The following is a 23,453-nucleotide window of genomic DNA, read 5'->3' as shown; positions in this document are numbered from 1 at the left end:
ATCATATGGTGCTTGGTGTAAATATTTCTGACCACAATAAAAGAAGTCTAAAAAATAGGTTCTTTTTTCATATACCCTTCTAATGATTGTTTTTTTCTGCTTATCCTGAACACTATTTAACACGATATTTTTCACATACACATTTCAATGATGTGCAATTTCTAATAGTAAAGAGGTGGTTTACTGTTCATTAATTTATATTCTATATCTACTTACTTGCATTTGTCTTTGAAAATTGTTTCTGGCAGAAAATAAGGTGCTTCCAGACTTCTAGTTTCAATGACCTGAAAAAAGCCAAGACAAATAGTATGAATGGAGTAGTTCCACACCTAACATATCCAATGACTAAGCTGATTAAATAGGTTTACTGTAGCAGATTATCGGTCCCTCACTAATATTTACCTCATCAAAAATGAGGCCTTTAGAACTTCTCTTAACCAGGGAAAGGATTGTGGCACTCACCCTTTTAGACAAAAAATCAGGTTCTCATGGTCTTGTTTACATCAGTACTGTTTTATCAAAGCCGGTGAGGCTGTATAGTCTTATACCAGATGGCAGTTTAGCTCGTTATATATGGTAGCATAAACAAAAATGCTACATGGTGAGAGAAGAATTCTGTGCATAAGTTTAAGATTCAGCAAGCAAGATGAAGATGGTAAGATGACATAAGGCAAACAACAATGTTGGTGAATAAAAATAGAGAGATCAAGAACACAAGCAATTACTTGAAAGAATATATTTCCTTACCCACTAGGATGTTTATTACACTACATGACTTTGGTTACTTAATTACGTGTTACCTTGCTGACATGCTGACAGAAGGCAGGGACTGCAATCATCTGACTCAGAAAGTTTAGATATGCTGCAACCAATGCCATGACACCACAACGATTAAACATTGGTAGATTATCCTCATTGATGATGGCAATGTCCTGAAATATAAAGGACAGCATTACATACTCCAAAGTTAACAGGCTGTCCCAAAAGCATGGAAGTCATTAGTAGTAGTAACACTAGCTGACTTACGATGACTATCTGGTATTACTTGGCACTTAACACCTTTCACCTCACAATCCTAGTCTCAGATCCTGAAGGATTTAACCGCTATGAATAGAAATAAATCTACTGAACTCGAACTTCTGTTCCTGAGAAAGAATACAGTGTAATAATGACCTGTATCTCTGTGCAACTTCCAGAAGGACTACCTGCTGATCAGGAAAATTATGAACAGTATCTTAAAAATAGAAATCATCCTTGTGAGTCACGGATACAATAGCATAAAGGGAATTATTTAATGCTTATTAGCATTTCTACAGTTTTCCAGATGGTATTATTTTTGCTCTAGTCAAACTCCTATCATCATTTTCATCAAGTGAGGATCGGGTTCAGTGACATTTTAAAACTAAGGATGCACTCTGCATTTCAGAAGTTTCACAGTGCAGGTGCATATAAGAGAATAAGGCTAGTGACAGAGAATGAACTGAGAACACAGTATGCAATCTTATCAAATTTTCATGGCACACAATATTTTTTGCAATGCTTTGATTTTAGATATATAGATAAAGCTATTTTTTTTTTTTAACAGTTTCACTGAAGACTGTGTACAAGAATTAAATAGTGTTTGATACTATAAAAGAAATGTTAAAGAGTAAAGCCTCTCAACACTGATATAGTTTTAGTATAGGTAAGATTAACTAGCCTGCTTTGACATAAGTTTCCAGTCAATTAACCAAAAGCTTTCTTCCAAGGTGAGGACATATACGAGGTTATAAAAACAGATTCTCAATCTGTTAATGAATATAACAGTGGTTGCAGGGAACGTTTCAACACATTTCTGCATCTGCTAAATTTGATGAAGAGAACATGCTGTAGACGTTTTTAATAAATCTGATTAGCTGAAGCTTCCACGTTAATAAACATTATGTGTAAAGTATACTTGCTCAATGAATTGAACATATTAGGACTGAATGATATGATTTCCAATCTGAGTATCAACAGGCAAAGAAAACTATTCACATTTACATTCGCAAATATAAATTTAGTCAATGAACCCAGCACTGGTTCAGACTCCTACCTGCAGAGCAATAGCTAATCGAATGAGGTCAATAACCACTTCTTCATTGGCCAGTTCAATTGTGGTAAGAGCTAGAGAAGTATACAGCAGCTCGAAATTCTTTTGGACATTGTCTTCTTCTTTACAGCCTAAGTAGATGTGTCTGTATAACTGCTGACCATGCTATGAAAGACAAAGGAAGTGAAAACAAATATTAAAATCTCTGAATAATTTGGGTTAGAAATGATATCTAGATGTCCTCCAGCCCAATTCCCTTCTCCAAGGAGATGACAGATCACTTTGGATACAGAATTAGAAAAATTCACTCTGATGACAGATCACTTTGGATACAGAATTAGAAAAAAATAAAAATAGGTAAAACACACACACACAGACAAACAAGTACATGAAAACTACTAAGACCACTAGTTTACTATAAAGACAAGAGCTTATTTCAAAACACAGTACTGTTCTACTTTCTGTAGAAGTGTACATATGGGCAAGATAATGCAGAGAACTGCACATGAATACCACACTGTGTCAGACATTGACATGCATTTCTTACTGAAATATTCAGAAAAAAAAAGAAAAAAAGCCTGTTTATGAAAAAGAACATAAAAAGTAGATCTTGAAACATCCTCAAGCATATTCAAGTAACTGCAAGGGTTATCCATGTTCTCTAGTGTAGACACCAAACTTGTGCATTAAGCAGGCCTTCTTGAATAGCAAACTAAAAAAAAAATTCTTCTAGAAGGGGGTTGAGAAGGTGGACAAGGCTCACTTACCACTGCACATACGGAACTCTGGTGAAGAACAGAGGTTATCTAATAAAAGACCCTCAAATACAAAAGTGACTTTGATTTCCTCCTAGCACTGTGCTTAACCAAATTTTTGTAACAAAACTGTTATTTCAACAACAAAAATAAATGAAAATAGAGACAGACAGGTTAAGAAAAAGGTTTTGTATTCAAGACACTGCTTAAGATCACTCCAGCATTCTTAATCTGTAGAGGATACAGGTCTATTTCAGGTGACATAGATAATTTTAAGATCTGAAGACTGATGTTTTATCTCTGAAAGTAATAATTCAGCTTCAGAAGGAGGAGGGCAACTTATTTTTTTTTTTTAACATTGTCTCTTCAAGAAGGAAGATTTCACTCAAAGGAGGAAAACATTGAGCTATTACCAGAGCACAAAATGATGAAACAAACAAAGCAAAGGTTAGATCTATAATGGACAGTATATTTGGAAAATAAAAGTAATAATTCATTCATTGGCAAAGAAAGATGGTTATATGAAAATGAATGTATAATGTGGACTTTTCTAGTCTACGTAGTATATTTTTTGAAGATTACAAAATGCCAGAAGCTTGACATTTCCCTAATAAGACAATGGCTATTGTTAGAATCTTTAAATGACAGAAAGAAAGTCTCCTGGCTTTGAGAAGGTAGACTGAGATTAAAAGAGCTTTGTGTCTATGTCTGGTTTAATTCCACCTGAATTTAGTTACTGAAATCCCTAAGCTTGATACATAATTGCTGTGGGATCCCCACTTAAGCTCAAACAAGCCTAGATGGTCATTCAGATCTTAACGGACTTCTGAAGGTGCTTCATCTTTCTCCTTTGATTACACAAAAAATCTGGTACGAATAGACTACAGATGTAAACCGGGTATGTAAAATCAGGTTTATGATATGCACCTAAAACAGTATCACAGATAATTATTAAGTGATGTCATTCCACAGGGTTAAAACATTTTTAGAAGACCATATAATCTATTCTTAACCTGATTAGAGTCTATTTTCCTCTCCTGCCCTCTTTTTCAGATAAGAACGTTAACTAATGCTCAACTGTCAACCAACTTGACTAACTGTTAAATACTTAGTTTGGCAATTAAAATTTGTATGCTAGCAAAATCAGTATATGCAGCTTATCGAAAATGTTTGATGTAAATCCAAGGTATTGTATTGATGAATTCCAATATAATTCATTTTTCAAAAAGATGCATTACTACTAATTGCCAATGTTGGAGTATTCTTTGTATGTGTCTTTTTCCGACATTATTCTGAACAGGGGCAAATATACTGCAAGGAATAACAACTGTACTAACCTAGCAAGAACGTGTACCTTGCAAACTTACTTGAAAGCAGCACAACTACTTTGCATAATTTTATATATACATAGTATTTTTGCCTCTGGACAAATTAAATACCAATTCTTCCGTTTTTTCTAACTAGAATATCTAACCAAGATTTACTTAATATTAAAAAATTATTTACTTCAGAGCCTATACTCTGAAGACACGCATCTTTTATTTCATAGCTAATAGAAAACAAAAGCAATGCAGCAAAGGATAGCTGTGAAAAAACAATATCATCTCAGGCAGGTGACAGTGATAAACGTTTCGAAGGCCTGCTTCCACTCACTTCAGGAATCTGTATTTTTTGTTTACAAATATACCCACACAGATGAGCTACATTCAGGAATGACAGAGCACATTAATAAGTAAATACATTGTAGAAAGTAAAGTGTGTAGTATAAAGCAGTAATTTTAACCTAAATATCATCTAAAAAAATATGTTTTTCTTTAGAACCAAACATATACAGAAGTCAACTGGCACAATGTCCTGTAAAAAAAAAAAGTACCTTGTAAGGAGGTTCAATTTTTCTTCCAAGTTAACATTACTTCAGATGTAAGACACAAGACGTTTTACCAAGGCTTTTAAAGAAGAGCTCTTAATTAAAAAGTAAAAATACAAAGAAAATCTGTAAAACTGAAAGACTACTATTGTTAATTGAGTTTATATTTTTATTGAGTTTTAACTAAAGAATTGATAATTGAATCTGTATAAAAAGACCTTACTAAGGATAAAGGAAATGCAGCACAGGGATCTAACTATAGAGAAATGTTTTCAGAACCATAGTTTAGATATACACTTCCCTAATTTCACACATGCAAGGATTTCTACCAAAGAGATAAATAAAAATTTTATTCCACGGAACCATCTCTGAAGTACCTACAAGTCCTCAACATTCAAGACACTATTTAGAATTAAAATCACTTGATACTGATATACGCAGCATGCTGCAAAAAACAGTTGAAGAAAAGCAAAGATACTGGTTCAGTTACTTCATCTTCTTTCTAGATGGAAAAGTTAACTTTGTTCTATTACCTTTTTCATGAAGCTGACGTCTTGCCTTGAAATTTTGTCTCGTTTTATCTTTAGATCAGAAACATCTGGTATTATTCTACAAAGGAAACCAAGATACCGTTTCAGGAAAAAAAAAGTTGAAAGGGGAAGAGGACATGAAATAAATGAACTATTCAAACAAATCTTGAAGCAATTTCCATTTTAATTATATTTATGTTTAACAATGATATTCAGATTTCAGTTGAAGAGGCAGAACCATAAACATAATTATGACAACCACAGATATTTTTTCCTCTATATAAAATACCTCCACGAAGCAGATAATCAGTTACAAAGTCAATTAACTTCCAGATATTGGAGTGGTCTTTTAATGTATCATGCATTGTTTACCTGTAAAATTCTTTGCATTAATAAATGATACAGAGCACTGTGCATTTATCAAAACAGTACATTAACATTTTGTATTTGGAAAAATATTTTAAAAACAAAATTACTCATCACTCAGATACTAAAGTAGAACTTCAATTAAAGTAGAACCATAGCAAACAAAGAAGAATTACCGTATCCCTCTGAGTTTTGCTCTGTTGTCATGCCGATCAATGAGATTATGCAGAATTTCCAAGACCAGCTGCCTCAGCTCAGAGTCCTCCATGAGTGAAGGAGACAACAACGGGTCCAGAAACGGGGCGGGAAGTGCATTTGTTATTGTTGTTGCTTTGTATCCTGAAGTTACCTATTTATGGTTGAAGTTGAGTATTAGTATGTGTCATTATTGCACTGTAAGAATTACTCACAGCTGTCACTCACATTTTAGCAGGCTTTGACTGGCATCTGAGAGGTGGATTCAATTGGAAGTACTGTATTAGTTCTGAAAATTCCTAACCTCACTACAGATTTGGAAGGATTTTAATACTCTTGTTCAAATGAACTCCCTCATCTGTTTTAAAGTGATATTTCTCAGGATCCCTACTCTGTCAACACTTACAAAGCAAAAATAAAGTAACTATTTATCAAATTTATAAGAAATAACCAGAGTGAAAATTTGCAGGGCATAAAATGAAGGTAACAATTTGAGAGAGAGAGAGAGCGCGAGAGAGAGAGAAATCAAGCCCTATATGTATACCTTAAACATTTATCGATACTACTTTATTGCAAAGAAAGGAACCAAGGAAAAAGCATTTTCTTGGAAATCTGCTACAGTGGTATTTTTTTTAACCCAATGCTAATGTTGGCTTGCCTCACTTGATTATTTTTCTCTAAAACAAGATATATATGCAGATATATAATGAAGAGTTAGTTAACTTTAGTATAACTAATTATATATTAATCAGTTGTACATTTATAGCAGTCAGAAATGTTTAAATGGCTTCTATCTCTTGAAATAGACGTTAAAAAAATTAGTCTCAAAACCAAAACAGGATTGAGAAACAGCCAATCATAAGCTGTTGAGAATGAGGGGTACAAAATAATCCAAAAATTAATTATAATAAAAACAATCATATGTTTAAGACTTTGCATAATAATTATATATTCATTGCATACATTCTATACTATTACTGCTTTTACATGCAAATGTGTGCAAGCACTATTCGTACAGCATAACTGAACAGGTAGGAAATTGGTTGGCAAAGGAGCAGGAGGGCATTACCAATGCCACAGGAAGGAATCTGATCAAATTTTTTTTTTTTTTTTACGGAAGATTCCTAAGTTTACAAACAGTAATGCTGCAAATAAAAGTGCATATATTTCATGAAGTGCCAGATTTGAATTGCCTCTGCAACACTAAGGTGTTTGTCTGTGTGTATGCAAGACGAGACTCATCATGTTATGAAGTATTACTTTTGTGTACATAACAGATGATGCACAGTGCTCAGTTCAGTACACAGAACAGACAGGATTCAGCAACTTCTGGTTACTTACGACGTGTGCAGTCCACACCTTATATACTGAAATAAAAAAACTTTGCTTTGAACACAGATTCCTTCCACTGTTTTTTGACAATATTTATCAATGTCAGAGTAATTCATTAAGCATCAAAACATTTACTTCCACATCTTTGTGCAGTGATGGGATTTTACTTCTGTACCCTAGAAGATCTGAAACAAAATTCATCAACCAAAGTGTTCAAATCCTTCCATATGCAAAATTTGGATCCCCCACAGCCTACTTACAGGCTATGTAGCATCCCAAACAATTACAACAGCTCTCACTGACTTGAATAGAATTTTTTAGACTAGTTAGATAAATATTGTCAGGAACAGTTTAGACATAGCCGATTCTATCTTAAATGAAGACAGCATGCAAGATGACCCTATGAGGTCCTTTCTAATATGTTTTCTACCTTTAAATCACAACTGTGATTGCTCAGCTTTTCTGCAAGAGGGAGCCTAGGATTTCATATTCTGACCTACAAAGAACTATTTAACTGATTTGCTTAACACCACGCACAAATTTCATGGTGATGCAGGGATAGAAACTTATTTTCCAGGAAGGCATTCTACAGTTTTAGTAATGAAATGGTTCTTCATACTATTTCCCCTACCTCAGCCACTAAGCAGTTTTCAGCTTCTGTAACAAAATAGGCCAGGATTCTACAAGCAAGAGCCTAATATACTACCTACTTCTGAATCTTACTATCAGGACATACCTTGTTTTTACTGAATAAACCAAGAAAATCATGACATTTATATTATGAAGACAAAAAAAAAAGTGTGTAAGTAACTTATTTTATTGTCAACTTTATTATACTACTGTCATTCCTCTCTTTTTTTTTTTTTTTTTTTTTCAAACCAATGCAATATGTACCTATCAACATTATTGCCAAGACCACAAGTGCCAGTATTAGGGGTTAAAACTAGCATTCAGGAAGTTCCTGACACGTACATTCTAAACAATTTTTCAGACAGAATCTTTAAAAAGAGGTTGACAGTCCTAGATCTCTAAGATAATGCAATCTAACACAATGGACAGAATTTATTAGTGCTTAACTCTATGTGAATTAAATAACATCTCTGTGTGTTGTTCATCATTAATGCTGCAAAAAGAACTACTGAATGAACCCCTCCCAGTACATACTTGCATAAAACCTGCATTGGAACTACAGGTAAGTTGTGTCTTTAAACTAGGAGGTGTTTCTCTTTATTTCAGTCCTTCACAAAATGCTTCAAAGATGACACTGGCAATTTTCAGAAACACTCTTTGAAGGTTTACATTTGAAAAATGTAATTGTGATAAAACATTTAATTGTAGCTTACAAGAAATTTGGGAAATACTAGGAAGGAAAGAACAATGGTGCCTGAGGCTGTAAAGCCTTGGAGATAGGCATCCATTCCCACACTTTTAAAAATAGTCATTTTACTAATTACAGCCTTTCTAACGCCAGAGACAAAAGTGATTTCACTTTGATGTTGCTAGCAGAACAAGTCAGCTCAACCCACTTTGTGATATTCTTTTGGATCTGCAGATCCAATTGTAACTGATACTCACTAAAGCGCTCTAAGAGATGGAGGCATATTTCCTGATCTGCTTCTAACCCATGTTGGGAAAACGCTGTCACAATTTTTCTCAGTAGAACTACAGATCTATTTAATACAAACATATGTTAAATTTCATAAGACAAATTTGAAATACTGTACTTATATGTATAAATATACACATAAAATAAAATACTGTATGCTCATACTGAATACAGAAGGCTTACCATAAGTAAAGACCTCAATAACATGATTTGAATCCTCCTTGTTCCCAAATCCCTACAATTGGGAAAAAAAGTTGAAAATCAGTTCTTTCCATAGCTTCATAATATTATTCTACTCATCTACAACATCATTCTAGCAACTCCTTTTTCGACAACTGAATACAGTAGTCTTGGAAGGGACGCAGGATGGCCACAAGTAAGAAGAAAATATCTCCAAAGGAGGTGCAGTAACTAGGCATTTTTGAATGGGACACTTATAGCAAACCTTAAATAACAAACACACATACACAACTGAAACAATAGTGAATGATATATGTGAGCCAGACCCAGATCTTCATGTTCCATTTTAAAATCTCTGTGCACCTGCAGTGCTCAATTGGTACATGCTTGACTTTATTTTCATAAGAGCTCAGAATGTTTTCAGACTTAAAATGTAATTGAGGCTATATTAAGAAACCAGAACCATTTTCCCCCCAAAACTCTGAGTCTGAAAAAAAGTAATCTGCAAAATCAGCAGGAAAAAAATATGAAAGAAACCACAGGAAGCCACGCAAAACACCAGTTAACCTATTCTTCATCTCTTCTCGTTTTCCATCTGTTGGTACTAAAAGAAGTTAAATAACTATCAGTATTATAGCCACATTGTGCTGCTCTTGCAAGATCTTACAAAATAAAAGTGTAATTGGAATAAAGTGCTCTATTCAAAGGCAGTCTTTCAAGAAAGTAAAAAAGATACAGACTCTTGATCTGCAAACCACTTTGTCGACCAGTGTAAGGGAAGCGCAAGCCTCTACCAGTAAAAAGTTGGCCCCTGCATAACAGTAGAAACTTCCATTTCCACTGGCTATAACCCTGGCTATATCCACTTGCAGTATTACTCAAATGTTTTGTGTAGCAGAAAACAAATTTCCAGGTAAGTAACGCAAGACTATCATCAGTCAGAAAGCCTTTCTTCAGAATGACACATACACACCATACTGCTCAGTCCCATGTTTACAAAGAGTGCCATCAAGAAAAAATGTAAAGCTAAAAAATAGACTCTACCCCTGCAACTGACAGTCCAAGTACAAAATTCTAAAACAATCCATATTTCAAATGCCTTCCATGTTAATTGCCTGGCACGGCCAGATTCCTGTCTTCTATGGAGCACTACCACCCATACTGCAGGGACACAGTATTTTATTTTATTTTTTTTTAAAGTATATGAAAAGCTACCAAGAAAACAAAAGAATGAGAGTGACTTTAAGCTAGCAGGGGGATCAGACTGCTAGAAAACGATACGTGGTACAAAGTATCCACACATACCTGGCCAGAACAGAGGTAACCCTTTCAGTTACTTTCCTCATATTAAGGAAAAGCAGCTTTAAACATTAACATTAAAGCTACAGAAAAAAAAAAGTATTATTTCTTAGTATGGCAGCTATTTATTACAGGAGTCTGCCCACCTGTAGCTTTTTCCTATTTCTTAAACAAAAAAGGTATATCTAAAATGAAACAAATTCACTGTAATTTCTACAATTTCTTAATCTGAAATCAGTTTATACAGAATGAAACAAAAGCAAAACCTGTGCATAAATTACACAGCTATTTGAAAAAATGTAGTCAGAGTTCAATTTCCCTCATTCAGAAAACACACATTTAAGAAGTAATAGAACTGACAGGCCATTAAGTAGGTAATTTCGGCAATATTTGTAGACATATGGAGAACAAAAATATTTTAGTGCAAGATAAGTTGCATTTCAATCAAGTATTTTCTATTAGTGATATGCCTGAAGACTGAGTTCATGTTGATGATGCTATGCTTGTTTTGTTTCTCTATGGCATTTAACATAGCCCCAATGAGTGAGAATTTGCATTTAATTTTTCTTTTTTCTCCTACTTCTTATTCAGCATTCTAAAATTTATGTTTTTAATTAGAAATTCAAAAATATAGGAATTCATACAAACCCAAGGTGACTTGTATCCAGTGACTGTGAAGTTGACCCAAAAACAGGTACTTTTCCCATAATGAACATCATAATCTCTGATCTCTGGTAATCTGGGAGATTGCTTCCAAAAAATCCTTAAAAAAAAAGGATGAATTCATAGACCAAAATAAAGAAATACAGGGCTTCTTTAAAAGATAAAACTTATTTATACAAGGAATTCATTTACAAAGTCAAAATAGATGAATAAAATGTTTATTCTATCTGGGTCTATCTTTTGAAATAAACTATGATTTGTTTTAGGGCAGAATATTCGCGTGTTCATTTCTACTTAATGGCATACAGTGTCTTTTCATGACACTTTCTTCTCTGAACATTAATATTTTCTAATCTCATACTCTTAAATATATCACTGAAAAGTTAAACATGTGGCAACCCTTACCTGTAACTAGTGGGGAATTGTAAGTGTTTCTTGTGGAACACAGCGTTACTACTTTAGTCTGTTCTTATGACACCATTGAATAGTATGGGTTTGCTAACAGATCTCACAGGTTTATAACTATTTTACTTAGAGACTACCACTATGCAATAGTGTAAATGCAACTGTGATAGAATTAGAAAGACACTATAATTTTATTTTATTTTTTTAAAAACTAACTTGGAATTTTATTGTAATAGTGAGAAACAGTCTACTACATATTTGCTACTGCTCCAGAAAGCTGGATAGAATGAGCAAAGATACAGCCTAGGGAATAGAATTTAAGATACTTAAAGAACAAGGAGGAACGCAAAGGGCACTGCAAGCAAACATCATAAATACACTGCAATATATATCATTAAACAGAGAGAAAAATCTGAAAAAAATGACGGAGCCTATTTTTACGAAGTCATTTACAGACACTGTTGCTATCATTTTGAGCGTTGCGCATAAAAGGGTTTTTCCCCAACCTAAGGCATTCCATGATTCTATGATAGAAGTACTACAGTTAAGTCATGGTAACACAACTGGCCACAGGGTGTCACTCTTGCTGTGTTTTAACACTGGTTTCTACAAGCTTTCAAATAGTACCTACAAAACTGCATTACTTCATACAACTTGCCAGATTATTTTCACGAACAGACTAGTATTAGTGCTGTACCAAAGGTACAGAATGTCGTCTATATTTCAATGGATATATAATAATGTAACTAACGCATTTACTGCACGTCCACCAGCATTTTAATTTTCTTTGAGCTTCCTGGATGCCTGCTCAGTTAACAATTATAAGGACAGTCTTTCAGAAGCCTATTCTGTAAAGTGAGCCTGTGATTTAGATGCAAGTAGAGAGGTACCACTCACTTTTAATCCTTTTCAATTCAAGCTGTTTTAGTACTTCCTCGTGGAGAAAAGGGTGGGAGGAAGAACTTAAAAAGTGAGCCTGTGATACCCTCATTACTCACCAATCGTTTGAATAATAGCATTCTGGACAATCCTTTCATCACTCTCCTTGGAGGTTGTGCTGAAAGAGGCACTTCCTGCTGAACTGCGCCTATCGCCCAACTCAAAGTCAACACTGATGCGCAAGTGCTTCAGTAAGGTATTAAAAACCTCCAGAACTGCTGGACCTGGAAACAACACACAACGATTGCACTCATCAAGGGAAAGATGCCTTCAGAAAATGAAAATTAGCCTTTTGAGGCTTTTTCAAGAGAAATCAGATTAATCAGGAAAGAACAAGTGAAATTCACTGTTTGAAGGATACAGCCTAGGGATAAACTTTTGAAGTGTGCCTACATCCTGATATTTTAGAAATTACTTCAGATTTGGGAAATGCAATCAGGTGTATGTGCACAATCCATTACTATCAAGCTGTATGGTGTCTGGCTGAGATGGAGTTAACTTTCTTCATAGCAGCCCATGTGGTGCCGTGCTTTGGATTTCTGACTCAAACAGTGTCGATAACACACCAGTGTTTTGGCTACTGGTGAACGGTGCTTCCACAGCACCAAGGCTTTTTCTTTTTCCCACTCTGTCTCAACAGTGAGTAGGCTGGGGGTATGCAAAAAACTGAGGGGAGATACAACCCAGACAGCTAACACAAACTGACCAAAGTTACCCCTTCGGTATGGGTATTCCATACCATATGATGTCAAGCTCAGCCAGAAAAGCTCAAGGAGAGAAGAAGGAATGGGAGTGACATTTGCTGGTATGCTAGCTGTCTTCCCACATAACTTATGTTATGCATGCTAAGGCCCTGCTTCCAGTGACTTGCTAAACATCTGCCCGCAGACAGGAAATAATGAATAAATTCCTTTGCTTTGCCTGTGCATGCGGCTTTTGCTTCACCTATAAACTGTTACTATCTTGATCTATCAGACTTCTCACCCTTCTGCTATTTCTCCCTGTCCTGTGGGAGAGGGATGTGAGCAAGTGGCTGTGTAGGTGTTTCACTGTTGGTTGGAATCAAATCACCACACAAGTTCTACAGAGAAACGGTATGTGGCTGCTGAAATTCAGTCAACAATGGGTTAAACTGTATGAGCTTGCCCCTGAATTTCAGTTATTTAAAACCTGTTATTAAAATCCAGTTCCATTTATTGGATCAAATAACGAGCTCTTCTCATAATATGATAAAAGCCTTCACAAGTTTCATTTCTGCGTGTAAGTGGGTCTTGTACTTGTGGGTCTAACTCAGACACCAGCTAATGAACTAAAGCAATAATGTTTCAGCACAAGACCGGAGAAAAACAACAGCAGAGAAGTACATGTGTGTACAGATCTTAAAAAAAACTCTAGTTTCGTGGAACTGTACTACCTTAAATGATGTAATTCACCTTATTTTAGCCGCTTCATAGTTACTAAGGTAAAATTCCGCAAAATCATTCTACTCTCAATTCCTTTGTTACTGGTCCTCTTATATCAGCTGTATCACAAAGCAGCAGTCATCTTGACTTCTTGTAGACACACAGTTCCCTCAAGACTTTGCGACTTCTTATCAAGAAGAAATTCCTGTCTTTCTCAAGGCTGTAAAAATAAATCTGTTTTTTTTCGATGCAAAGGATTATACACCCATTAGCAGCCAAATGACCAAGTACATTTGACTAATTGTAAATGGAGTAAGACTTCAAGCAAGTTTTATCAGCACAAAGAGGAAAAAACTAATATACACAAAGCCTTCTCCAAAATACATGTTTTTAATAGTCTGAAAACAAAGCAGAAACAAACACCATCCCTCAAATCTATCCTTTGGCTGATGCCATTATTTTAGTAAGACTTACCTATTGATCCTTTAGCTGCTATTGCAACTGCTTCCAAAAGAACTTGAATAATGCCAGCACGAACTCGTGGTGAATCCCTTTTGCAAACATCAAGATGTCTGAGAATTTCTTGTATTACATGATGGGAATACTGTGCCTATTAAAGAAGAGAAAATGAGAAAAAAGCTTCATCTGTGACTTTAATAAAGAATAAACTCATACACTATTCAGCTATAGTCACCACCATGTTCCTATTCTACAACATTCTTACAACTTTGTTTGAATTTCAATTCATGATTAAATAAGGACTAACAAAACTACCATAACACGTGATGCCACACAGATCAATGCAGCCCAGCACATAAACGCTTACGGTATTCAGGTATCTAGGAGTGTCTGCAAGAACAGGGGATGCATGACATACTACTTAATTCAGCTAACTGCAGTTCAAGGACTTAGCTGATCTTACAGAAATGCATTGTTGATACAAACATTGAGTAAACTCTGCTTTCTTCTACAAAGCTGGAATTTCATGACTTTATCTTTTGGGTGTCTGTGCTTTACACAATCCAAGAGTCAGGTTTTGATTGCTTTGCAACAGACAGCAGCAGTTGCCCACTGGTAAAATAGCTTCTGATCGCAAAGCGCAATTAGGTTATTATATGAAAAGTTTAATATTAAGGAATTATGCAAATGGATTTTCTGGATTCATTGACTTAATCTCCTATCTAGCATTACTGTGGTGAAGTAAGCATTTAACCCATGTACTCAAAATGTGTATATGAGGAAAGCAAACCCTGAAAAAACCCTACCTGTATAGAATACATGATGATTTTGAAGCAGGAAACAGCAAATTCATTGGGATCCCATAGCTTATGATGGTCTAAATGCCTGTGAAAAAAAAAAAAAAAGATTTGAAATAATGACATTCCACACACACAACTGTAGAGGTGTAACACCGATGGGCAGCTAAGCACCACCATGCCTCTCTCTCACTCCCCCTCCTCAAAAAGACAGGAGGGAGAAAATATGAAGCTTATGAGTTGAGATAATGACAGGGAGATTGCTCACCATCACAAGCAAAACAGGAACAGCATAAGAGAGATCAGTGTAATTTACAGACTACTGATAACAGACTTGAGCAGTGAGAACTAAAAGCAAACTAAAAACACGTTTTCCCTCCTATCCTCCCTCCCCACCCCATTCCATCCTTTTCTACCTCCTCCGCTTAAGTAGCACAGGGAAATGTGGATCATGGTCAGCCCCCAACGCTCTGCTGCTCCTTCATCCTCATTTTCTGCCCTTGCTTCAAGCATGGGGCCCTTCCCACAGGATGCAGTTCTTCTGAAGCTGATCCTGCGTGGGCTCCTCTCCAAGGGCTGCAGCTCCGGCCCGGGGCCTGCTCCTGAGGGGGCTCTCCATGGGCCGCAGCTTCCTCCAGGTTATAGCCACCCTTCAGCTCCCACACTAGCAAAGCCTTGCCGTGTAAGCCCAGTACAATAATAAATGTTTTCCCTTACGGTTTACTAAAAATTCACCTCAGAGGGATTATTTCCTTACATGTAGGTTCTAAACAATGACTTATTAACTAGGTGAGAAATCTGGGACTTCAGAAAATAATTTGTTTTCAAGGTTTGATATTTAATAGCAAAACATCTCGCTGTAACACAAATTCCCATAACCAAATCTGAGCTTCTGCTTTCAGAAATTTAAGGAATCTTAGTCATACTGAGGTTATACAGAATATACCATTTGCATTCAAAGTGCATGCATAAAAATGGACGTGATATTACATGCACATTTATATGAAAAGATTGAAGAAGATGGTTAAGACGTGGTTTGCACCTTGACAAACTTATAGTTCAAGTAAGATAAAGAATTTCTTTTCAATCAGGAGTCACAAAAAGATGAATGTTACATCCAGAAAAGACCTTAATAGCTATTCTCATTTTCAAAGAGGTTTCAAGAATAACATATTTGGAAAAAAAAAATTAAAAGAACTATTCTCTGTGTATATATTCCCATACAATTCCAAAGCACTTCACTCACAACACTATCTTCAAGAAATGCCAAAACAAAATCAGAACAATAACAGTAACTGCTTCCCCTTAAATGTGAACAGAACCACTGACTAAAAACTTTGTCAGAGTCACAAGCAAAGACAGCTTAAGCACTGTGCTGAAAGGTATCAGTAGGACATGTGTCGGCTTTTCCAAAAAGGAGCTGTGGAAAAGCATGACAAAAATAAGTGCATTTTTAAATTTGGAAGAATGGAAAAAGCAATTAGGGATGCCTTTTCATCAGGATGATTTAAGTTAAACAACAACAACTTTTTTTTTTTTTTTTATACAGAAACTGGATTTCGGCAATGTTTCTAAATAGGTATCTTAGCTACTGAATCACTTTTGGTTTGACCTTTCCCAAAGCCCATAATAAATATCTAATGATGCTTCAGAATAACAAAATTGAACGCATACAGGTGAAAGAAGTAAGCACTCTGAACACAGAGGGATTGACAGGATGCTTTAACTTACTCTACTTAGAATCTGGAGGTCTCAATTAACTCAGTGGCCAGCTGCTGCCAGCCTAGTGACCCAGCAGCCTACACAGGTCTCCTTCAAGGTTGATTAAACCAGCAGAAGCAGAACCACCCTCTCATGCCCTAGATTATCTTGCTGTCCATTGCAGAGCTAAGAAAATGTACTGCCTTTTTGACATATTACATACCGCTAATACAAATCCCTATAGGAATAAGATTTCCAATAATTTTAAGGGTGTCATTTTCAAGCTGGCCTGACAAGATAATAGCATATTTGCATTACTAACTATTAAATTGGACTACCCGTTGGGGATGGCTACCTTTCTTGTGTACATTCCAAACACACAAGTGTATTTAATCCTACCTTGGTGTCAGAAAGACATACAAAATTATCTTTTTTTAACCTTCAAGGTTTTGCAGATCACAATGTTTATTCATGTCTTTTTTCTCCCTAATACCATTCCAGTAGGGTCCATCATCACTTGTAAATGACTGCATATTTTAGCTAACCTATTTTCTTGTTGTCTCATCAAATACAACATCATATTCCCCACTATCTTTTTCTGATTGGAACTGATCCTTTGATCTTTTAGGTTCATACGTGTTCTCTGTTACACCTGACAGCACATCTTTACCTGTCCCAAAGGTCAATTCAAACAGATTATGGTCAACTACATCTTAAATCAAGGTTGGTTTTGTTTGCTTGTTTAAAGACAACTTCCCTCTCAAAAGACGACATACAGTTCTCTTCTTCCAGAAAGGCAAAACGTTAGCTGCTTCAGGTAGCTGAACTGATGGGAAGACGGCAGGGGGAAGATGACAGCCTAAGTTAATGTTTTATGTAATAGCTGAACGGACAACATACTTTTTGTACTGGAATTTTCCTTCTAAGATAAGGAATATTAGATTCACATAGGTGATATATTTTACTTGTCATAATGCAGGCAGTGTATTCAATGTAGTTTTATGGTTTTGAAAAAGACCATAGATGACATTTTCAGTATGATACATTTAGTTTAGCTAAAATCAAGACACATCTTGCCTAATTTTTCCCCCAATCATAGTTCTTTCAATAAAGAATATCTAAGTAAAATTGAAAAACATTTTAATGCTGGATTAACAAATGTCAAAATCTGCCTTCCATTAAGACCTGCTGCATGTATATAGCAAATGTGCACTATTAGGGTTCCCAAACGAAAAGCAACAGCAGAACCACTAGTGCAAATTACTATTTTATGAAGTGAGAGCGACTAACAGATCCTGAATTCACACACATTAACAATTACCAATGAAAGCAATCCTTACAGTAGAAAATGATAAATCAATACTGATGATTAAAAAGCAGAACTGAAGCCTGTACAGGTATATGTAACAAAATCTCATGCATCACATCTGCTGAACGAGCATGAAACACCAGCCTTTTGATAATATTCAAAACCCTTGCACAGATGATTTGGCACAAGAATGGAAATACAGTGAAGTAAGCAGGGTGTAACTTGTAATACTTGCGAAGATGTTTGTCTTAGTAGATTTCTGTATCCCTCTGGATCTGCCTCATCTACTCACCATTGAAAATTCATTCTAAATTTCTTGCAAGTCTAAATAACGCGTGACTGTAGACGTAAAATACATTTTTTTTCATATCTTATTAATAGAAAACTTTAAAATGTTTTGAAGCAGTTTGCCAGATAGGCCTCTCAGATTTCATGAAAAAACAGATTTTGAAATTTTCTAGATACTAAACATAGAGAAAATTATAACAATAGAGATTTTCTGCCAAAGGCAAGGAGAACAGAGGCCATTCTAAACCCACACCACGAGACTTCAGATTTCAACTCTATTCATTTTAATCCTTCAATCTTAGAATGTATTCAGCCTCATGATGGAAAAAACACGTGTCTAATATTCCAGTGCCACATTAAGCAAGCCTTCAGGTGAGGAACTGAACCTGCATCTTCATTGCTATCACCATAATAAGTGGCCTTATCTTTATTTCCAGCACTTTTTAAGAAGTTGTCCAATTGTTGAAAACTGCTAAAGGAAATTGTTTCCTAATCACATATAAATATATTAAGTCTGTTTTTTTTCAAATCAGATAAAAGTGCAATGGCCTAACTATCAAATTTTCTTTTTATCAGTTCTGCTCATTCACAAAGTGAAGCTGATTTAGATAGAGCACTAGGTTTTTGTTCAGGAAAAGCAGAGCTTGGAAACTTAATTTTTCACATCTCTTGTTCCTCAAAAACACTAATCCTTTACGGCAGTTACTTACAAAAAGATGTACTTATTTGACTATTCTTCCTAAAATTGAACAGAAAAATAATGACCAAAAAAGACAAAGACTTTCCAGGACAGCATGTCCTGACAAATTATGGAATACATCCCTAAGAAGAACTTAAAAGCAGTAAGAAAACGGCTGCAATATAGTTCCAGATAGTCCATCCAGGCTGCTTAGTACCTAAAGGTTCACTTCGTTGGGCTGGTATTCTGGAGGAATGGAATTTTGAAATGCAGGGAAACATGGAAACTTTATAGTACTTAACTTTGCAATAGTTAAACTCTTACTGGACTGGTATAATGGATGCACATGGAAAGTAGGATAATACCATGGTTCTTTGCATTCAATACTTTTGGGAGAATAACAAGTAGTTACAAAAGCTTTCTGCCCTCATTTAGTAAATGAACTTCCCTACATTCAGTTTGCATTCCTGTTTGTGCTTAATAGTAGTAACTTGAAAATAGCTTTCAGTAGCTTGAAAGTCTTAGAGTGTATGAATCACATCCTTAGAGTCTGTAGCAAGAACTACACCATCTAAAAGCAGGTATTCCCATAACAGATGAGTATTTTGAAGATCTACAGGAAGGACCAGGCAGCCCTCCTCACGACCAGGAAAAGACACGACCTGGAATTAGTAGCACTGTGCTTACAGCTTCCTTCAAAGATTTCTACTGAGATGTCTGCTTTGAAGATACTAGCAGAGGTGAAAGATGCAGGTTTAAGTTATATTAATGTTTGAAGCTTTTTTTCCATAACACACTTTTTTATTTTTTAAAGGCTACAACTGGGAAGATGCCAAGAACAAAACAGAAAGATGCTGGACTTGATCGTTAACATACCAGCAAAAATTTGTAGGTGCATTTGTGTATAATGTGCATACCGTGTACACATCTGCCGTTCTCTGGTAACTAAGCTGTTAAAAACATTCTTCACAGAATATCAAAATGGGTCTTGGAAAAAAATGCAAGAAAGTAGAAATCTTTATTAATCTGGGCACAGTACTCCTTTGTGCATTCTGGTTTCTTTCTTACTGACAGTCATCAATACTTAGGAACAAACAGTTTCCCACTATAAAGAAATGCCAGCTATGGCAACAACCCATCCAAATCATTATACTACACTTCTGAAATCAGCAGAATGGGACTCGCGTCTATCTGCAAGTTAACAGAGAGTCAACAAAGAGGTGAGTTTAAAAAAAGGGCAACGTTTTGAAGAAATATGGAAAAAATGAGCAGAATCCTAAAGGTTGAAAAGAAGAAAGGAATTAATGTAACATAATTAGAGGATGAAATTTGAAAATCTCTTAAGATCTTCCATGAATTTCCAACTTACGCAAAAACTGGTCTGACAGCATTATTCATAATTCCATAGGTGGCTCTCCCCAACAGTTCTCTGAAACAGTTTTCAGCCAGCAGAGCAGGATTTTCTTCTTTCTCTCCTCCTGTAGGAGAGGATGGAGGGCCAGTTCTGCTGAAATAAGACAAAATAACATTCAAGGTACTACTGATTAATACTCATCTTCCTTAACATACATGCTCTCGGTTCCACAACATTCACTGCAACACTGTTGTCCACTGTCAAACTGTTGATCCAGGCTGGAATCAACATGCATATGTAACAAATATGCATTAAAAAACAGAACTCTGATTAAAACACCAGGACTCTGATTATTAACACCAGGACCATATAGGCCTTCATGTTTACCCAGTACTGTGCACTATATTAGTAAATATGTATGTGGCAAAAACAATGGCTAATAATACTGATGTGACTAGTTACTCATTGTATTTTGATTAAATACTACCTATTATAAGTGAGAAATGAAGACTACGGCAAGAGATGTGCAGAATCTTACTTATTTTGTTCAGACTAATGATCTCATTCACCTGCCCACTACTGAATCCATACTGTGTGGGTGGGTGTTGAATAAAACTCTTAATATTTCTGCAGAAACAGATGGCTTGCAAGTTAAAAAAAAAAAACTGATCAAACTAATTAGAACACCGTCACCCACACAGTTACCTCTAACTAGATAATGTAGAAATTAGGGGACAATCAATTAGAAGGTGACTAACATCACTATGGAGAGGACTGTGCTGGCTGCCCATGCCCAGGTGCTGGCCAGGGGCTGCAGGGCCTCTGTGGTGGCTCCAATGGCCCCATGGCAGGGCCCAGCTGAGTCCAGCACCAAGCTGGCAGCGCCTTGGGGAAAACAGATTTCCAAAAGGGCAGAGCAGGCACAGGCCGAGGAGGAGGCCCAGGGTGAGGGAGAAGCAGCAGAGGGCCCAGGCCCCAGGAGGAGGAGGACAGGAGGGGCTCCAGGCCCACAGGCAGCAGGGATTCCCCCGGCAGCCCTGCAGAGCCCCTGCTGGAGCAGGGTGTTCCTAAAGGGCTGCAGCCCGGGGCAGGGCCCCCGCTGGAGCAGGGCCACCAGTGAAGAGGAAGGGGCAGCCGAGAGAGGCTGGGGGGGGCTGAGTGCAGCCCCCATCCCATCCCATCCCCTGTGCTGCTGGAGGAGAGGGGGCAGGAGTGATAGGGGGACAAGAAGTTATTTTTAAATTATTATTTATTTTTTTATTATTTTGGGTTTTGTCCCTCACTAGCCAAATCTACTTTAATTGGCAATAAATTAAATTACTTTTCCCCAAAGAAAGTCTGTTTTGCCCATGACGGTAACTGGTAAATTAAGTTACCTGCCTGTGTTTATCTTGAATCCAAGGCTTTTCCATCCTATTCTCTCCCTGTCCTTTTGAGGAGGGAGAGTGAAAGAGCAGCTGGGTAGGAGTCTGGCCTTTAACCTGGGCTAACCCGCCACAAGGACTCAAAAGCAAGCACAGGATCCATTTCTTAGAGTCTGCATCAGTACACAAAGCTCTAATGTTTCACCTTACTTAAACATAATGCTTTGTCAGGTTGAATTCTTCACCTTTATGATGTTTTTGGGCAATTGGACTATGTTTATCACACAGATTATGTTTATCACATAGAATGTTACCAGTAACATAGACATATCCATATTTGGAAATATTAAGATAAAGATACTGATGTTAATTTCTCCATTATGTGTTTATAAAGGTGGCCCTTGCTGAAGGAGGATTCTCCTCTCCCTTACTCCAAAAACCTTTACTGGATTATTGTAAACAATGTAACAACTGACTTCTTCAGTAAGAAAATATATAACAGCAATGCAAAATATAGACCATCACACTTTGCATCAGAAAAACACACATTGAAGGGTGTTATCTACATGAAGTTTTGCAGAGAAATTTGTCCTTTAAATGACTGAAATAATTGTGATCTTCCTTTATAAGGTGCTAATACCACAGTTATTTCAATCATAGAAAATTTACTGATAGTAAAGAACAGTAAGAAATTATAACACGATGGGAGAGAGAGAAAAAGCTATGGGCGTGAAGAGAATTTATTATTAGCAAAGCTACTATTTCTTCAGGCACTGAAATACCCCCAATGAATGCCTTAATCCGAAATAGAAATTCTTGTAAATTATGGAAGAATTAAAATCAGCAAATAGCAACTTGATTTCATATGGAAGTTTCAACTTACAACTTAAATCCTGCAGTACAAAACAACGTTTTAATGTTTTGTACTACTGACAGTACCAATAACCAAGCTTTCTTAAAGTTCAAACACCGCCATTTGCAATTATTTCTTTTCTTTTGGTGACTGGGAATTAGGTTGACTATTTAAAATCAACACATCAGAAAGAGAGCAAAAGTACTGAGAAAAGAGAGAATATAGACACAAGAAGCAAAACTAGAGTAGCCATGCTGTGTCTTGGACAAACTAAAACCAGCCAAGGCCCAAATTCTACAACTGAATTTTGAAGGTAACAGCCTGTCCTAAAAAAAACTAAAACCTAAAATTAGCACCTGCACTATAAGCAATGAATGGTGGAGCTTTTCCAGAAAAGTTTCCAGTCTGCCACTTCTCATTTTTGATGCAAGCCTTTATAATGTTGCTTATTATTATTTGGCTATCCTTTCTTTTCCTCTGCCTATCCAAGTGCCCTTTTCAGCACACAGAGACCTGAGTTATATCAGAAAATTAAAGGCAAATGAAATATATTTCTGAACTTAACTGCTTCACACATCATACTATTAAGCTACCACCCATGTTTCATTTAAATTGATCATTTCAGAAATAGGAGGTATAGGAAGAAAGAAAATGGTTCCCCCTAAGGTGCAATATAACTTATTGACAAGTTCTGTACCTACAGGTGGCAAGTTTTTTTTTTTTGTTGTTTGCATTTTTTTTTGCACAAAACACATATTAGAAACTTAAGTGAGAATTTGCTCACCTTATTAAATTTATGCATCTATGCATTAGGAAATGTGTTTTATTTATTTATTTTTTCAAGACTGCAGAAATCAGTACACTAAAGTCTGCAAGCCTGCACATTAAATATGTTTAGAAGAACATTCATTAAGCATCAGCTTATGCAATGTTCACTCTGGCATCACCACAGCATTATAACATTATAAAAAGTTATATAAAAATATATAAATTATATAAATTATAAATATTGAGATGCTGTGAGTCAAACTAACATGT

General features: G+C 36.0%; 1 protein-coding gene across 12 annotated transcripts in view; it reads right to left on the bottom strand.

Moving 5' to 3' along the window:
* EFR3A (EFR3 homolog A) overlaps window positions 1-23,453 on the bottom strand; it is an 80,939-nt gene that overhangs the window by 16,032 nt on the left and 41,454 nt on the right. For 7 of the 12 annotated variants that reach the window (XM_040547228.1, XM_040547234.1, XM_040547230.1 and 4 more), the window contains 11 exons: window positions 20,214-20,351; window positions 14,877-14,955; window positions 14,086-14,221; window positions 12,268-12,432; window positions 10,850-10,964; window positions 8,906-8,957; window positions 5,766-5,938; window positions 5,227-5,302; window positions 2,075-2,236; window positions 801-932; window positions 217-284 (listed from right to left, as the gene is read on the bottom strand). In XM_040547228.1, the coding sequence (XP_040403162.1) occupies window positions 217-284; window positions 801-932; window positions 2,075-2,236; window positions 5,227-5,302; window positions 5,766-5,938; window positions 8,906-8,957; window positions 10,850-10,964; window positions 12,268-12,432; window positions 14,086-14,221; window positions 14,877-14,955; window positions 20,214-20,351 (1,296 nt within the window). The remainder of the gene's footprint in view (window positions 1-216; window positions 285-800; window positions 933-2,074; window positions 2,237-5,226; window positions 5,303-5,765; window positions 5,939-8,905; window positions 8,958-10,849; window positions 10,965-12,267; window positions 12,433-14,085; window positions 14,222-14,876; window positions 14,956-20,213; window positions 20,352-23,453) is intronic. The other 5 variants (XM_040547231.1, XM_040547235.1, XM_040547233.1 and 2 more) reach the window with 1 other exon arrangement.

The sequence above is a fragment of the Cygnus olor genome, chromosome 2, assembly GCF_009769625.2.
Source record: "Cygnus olor isolate bCygOlo1 chromosome 2, bCygOlo1.pri.v2, whole genome shotgun sequence".
NCBI classification, from domain to species: domain Eukaryota; kingdom Metazoa; phylum Chordata; class Aves; order Anseriformes; family Anatidae; genus Cygnus; species Cygnus olor.
Note: the sequence above shows the minus strand (reverse complement) of the source record. Positions and strands in the feature narration are given on the sequence as shown.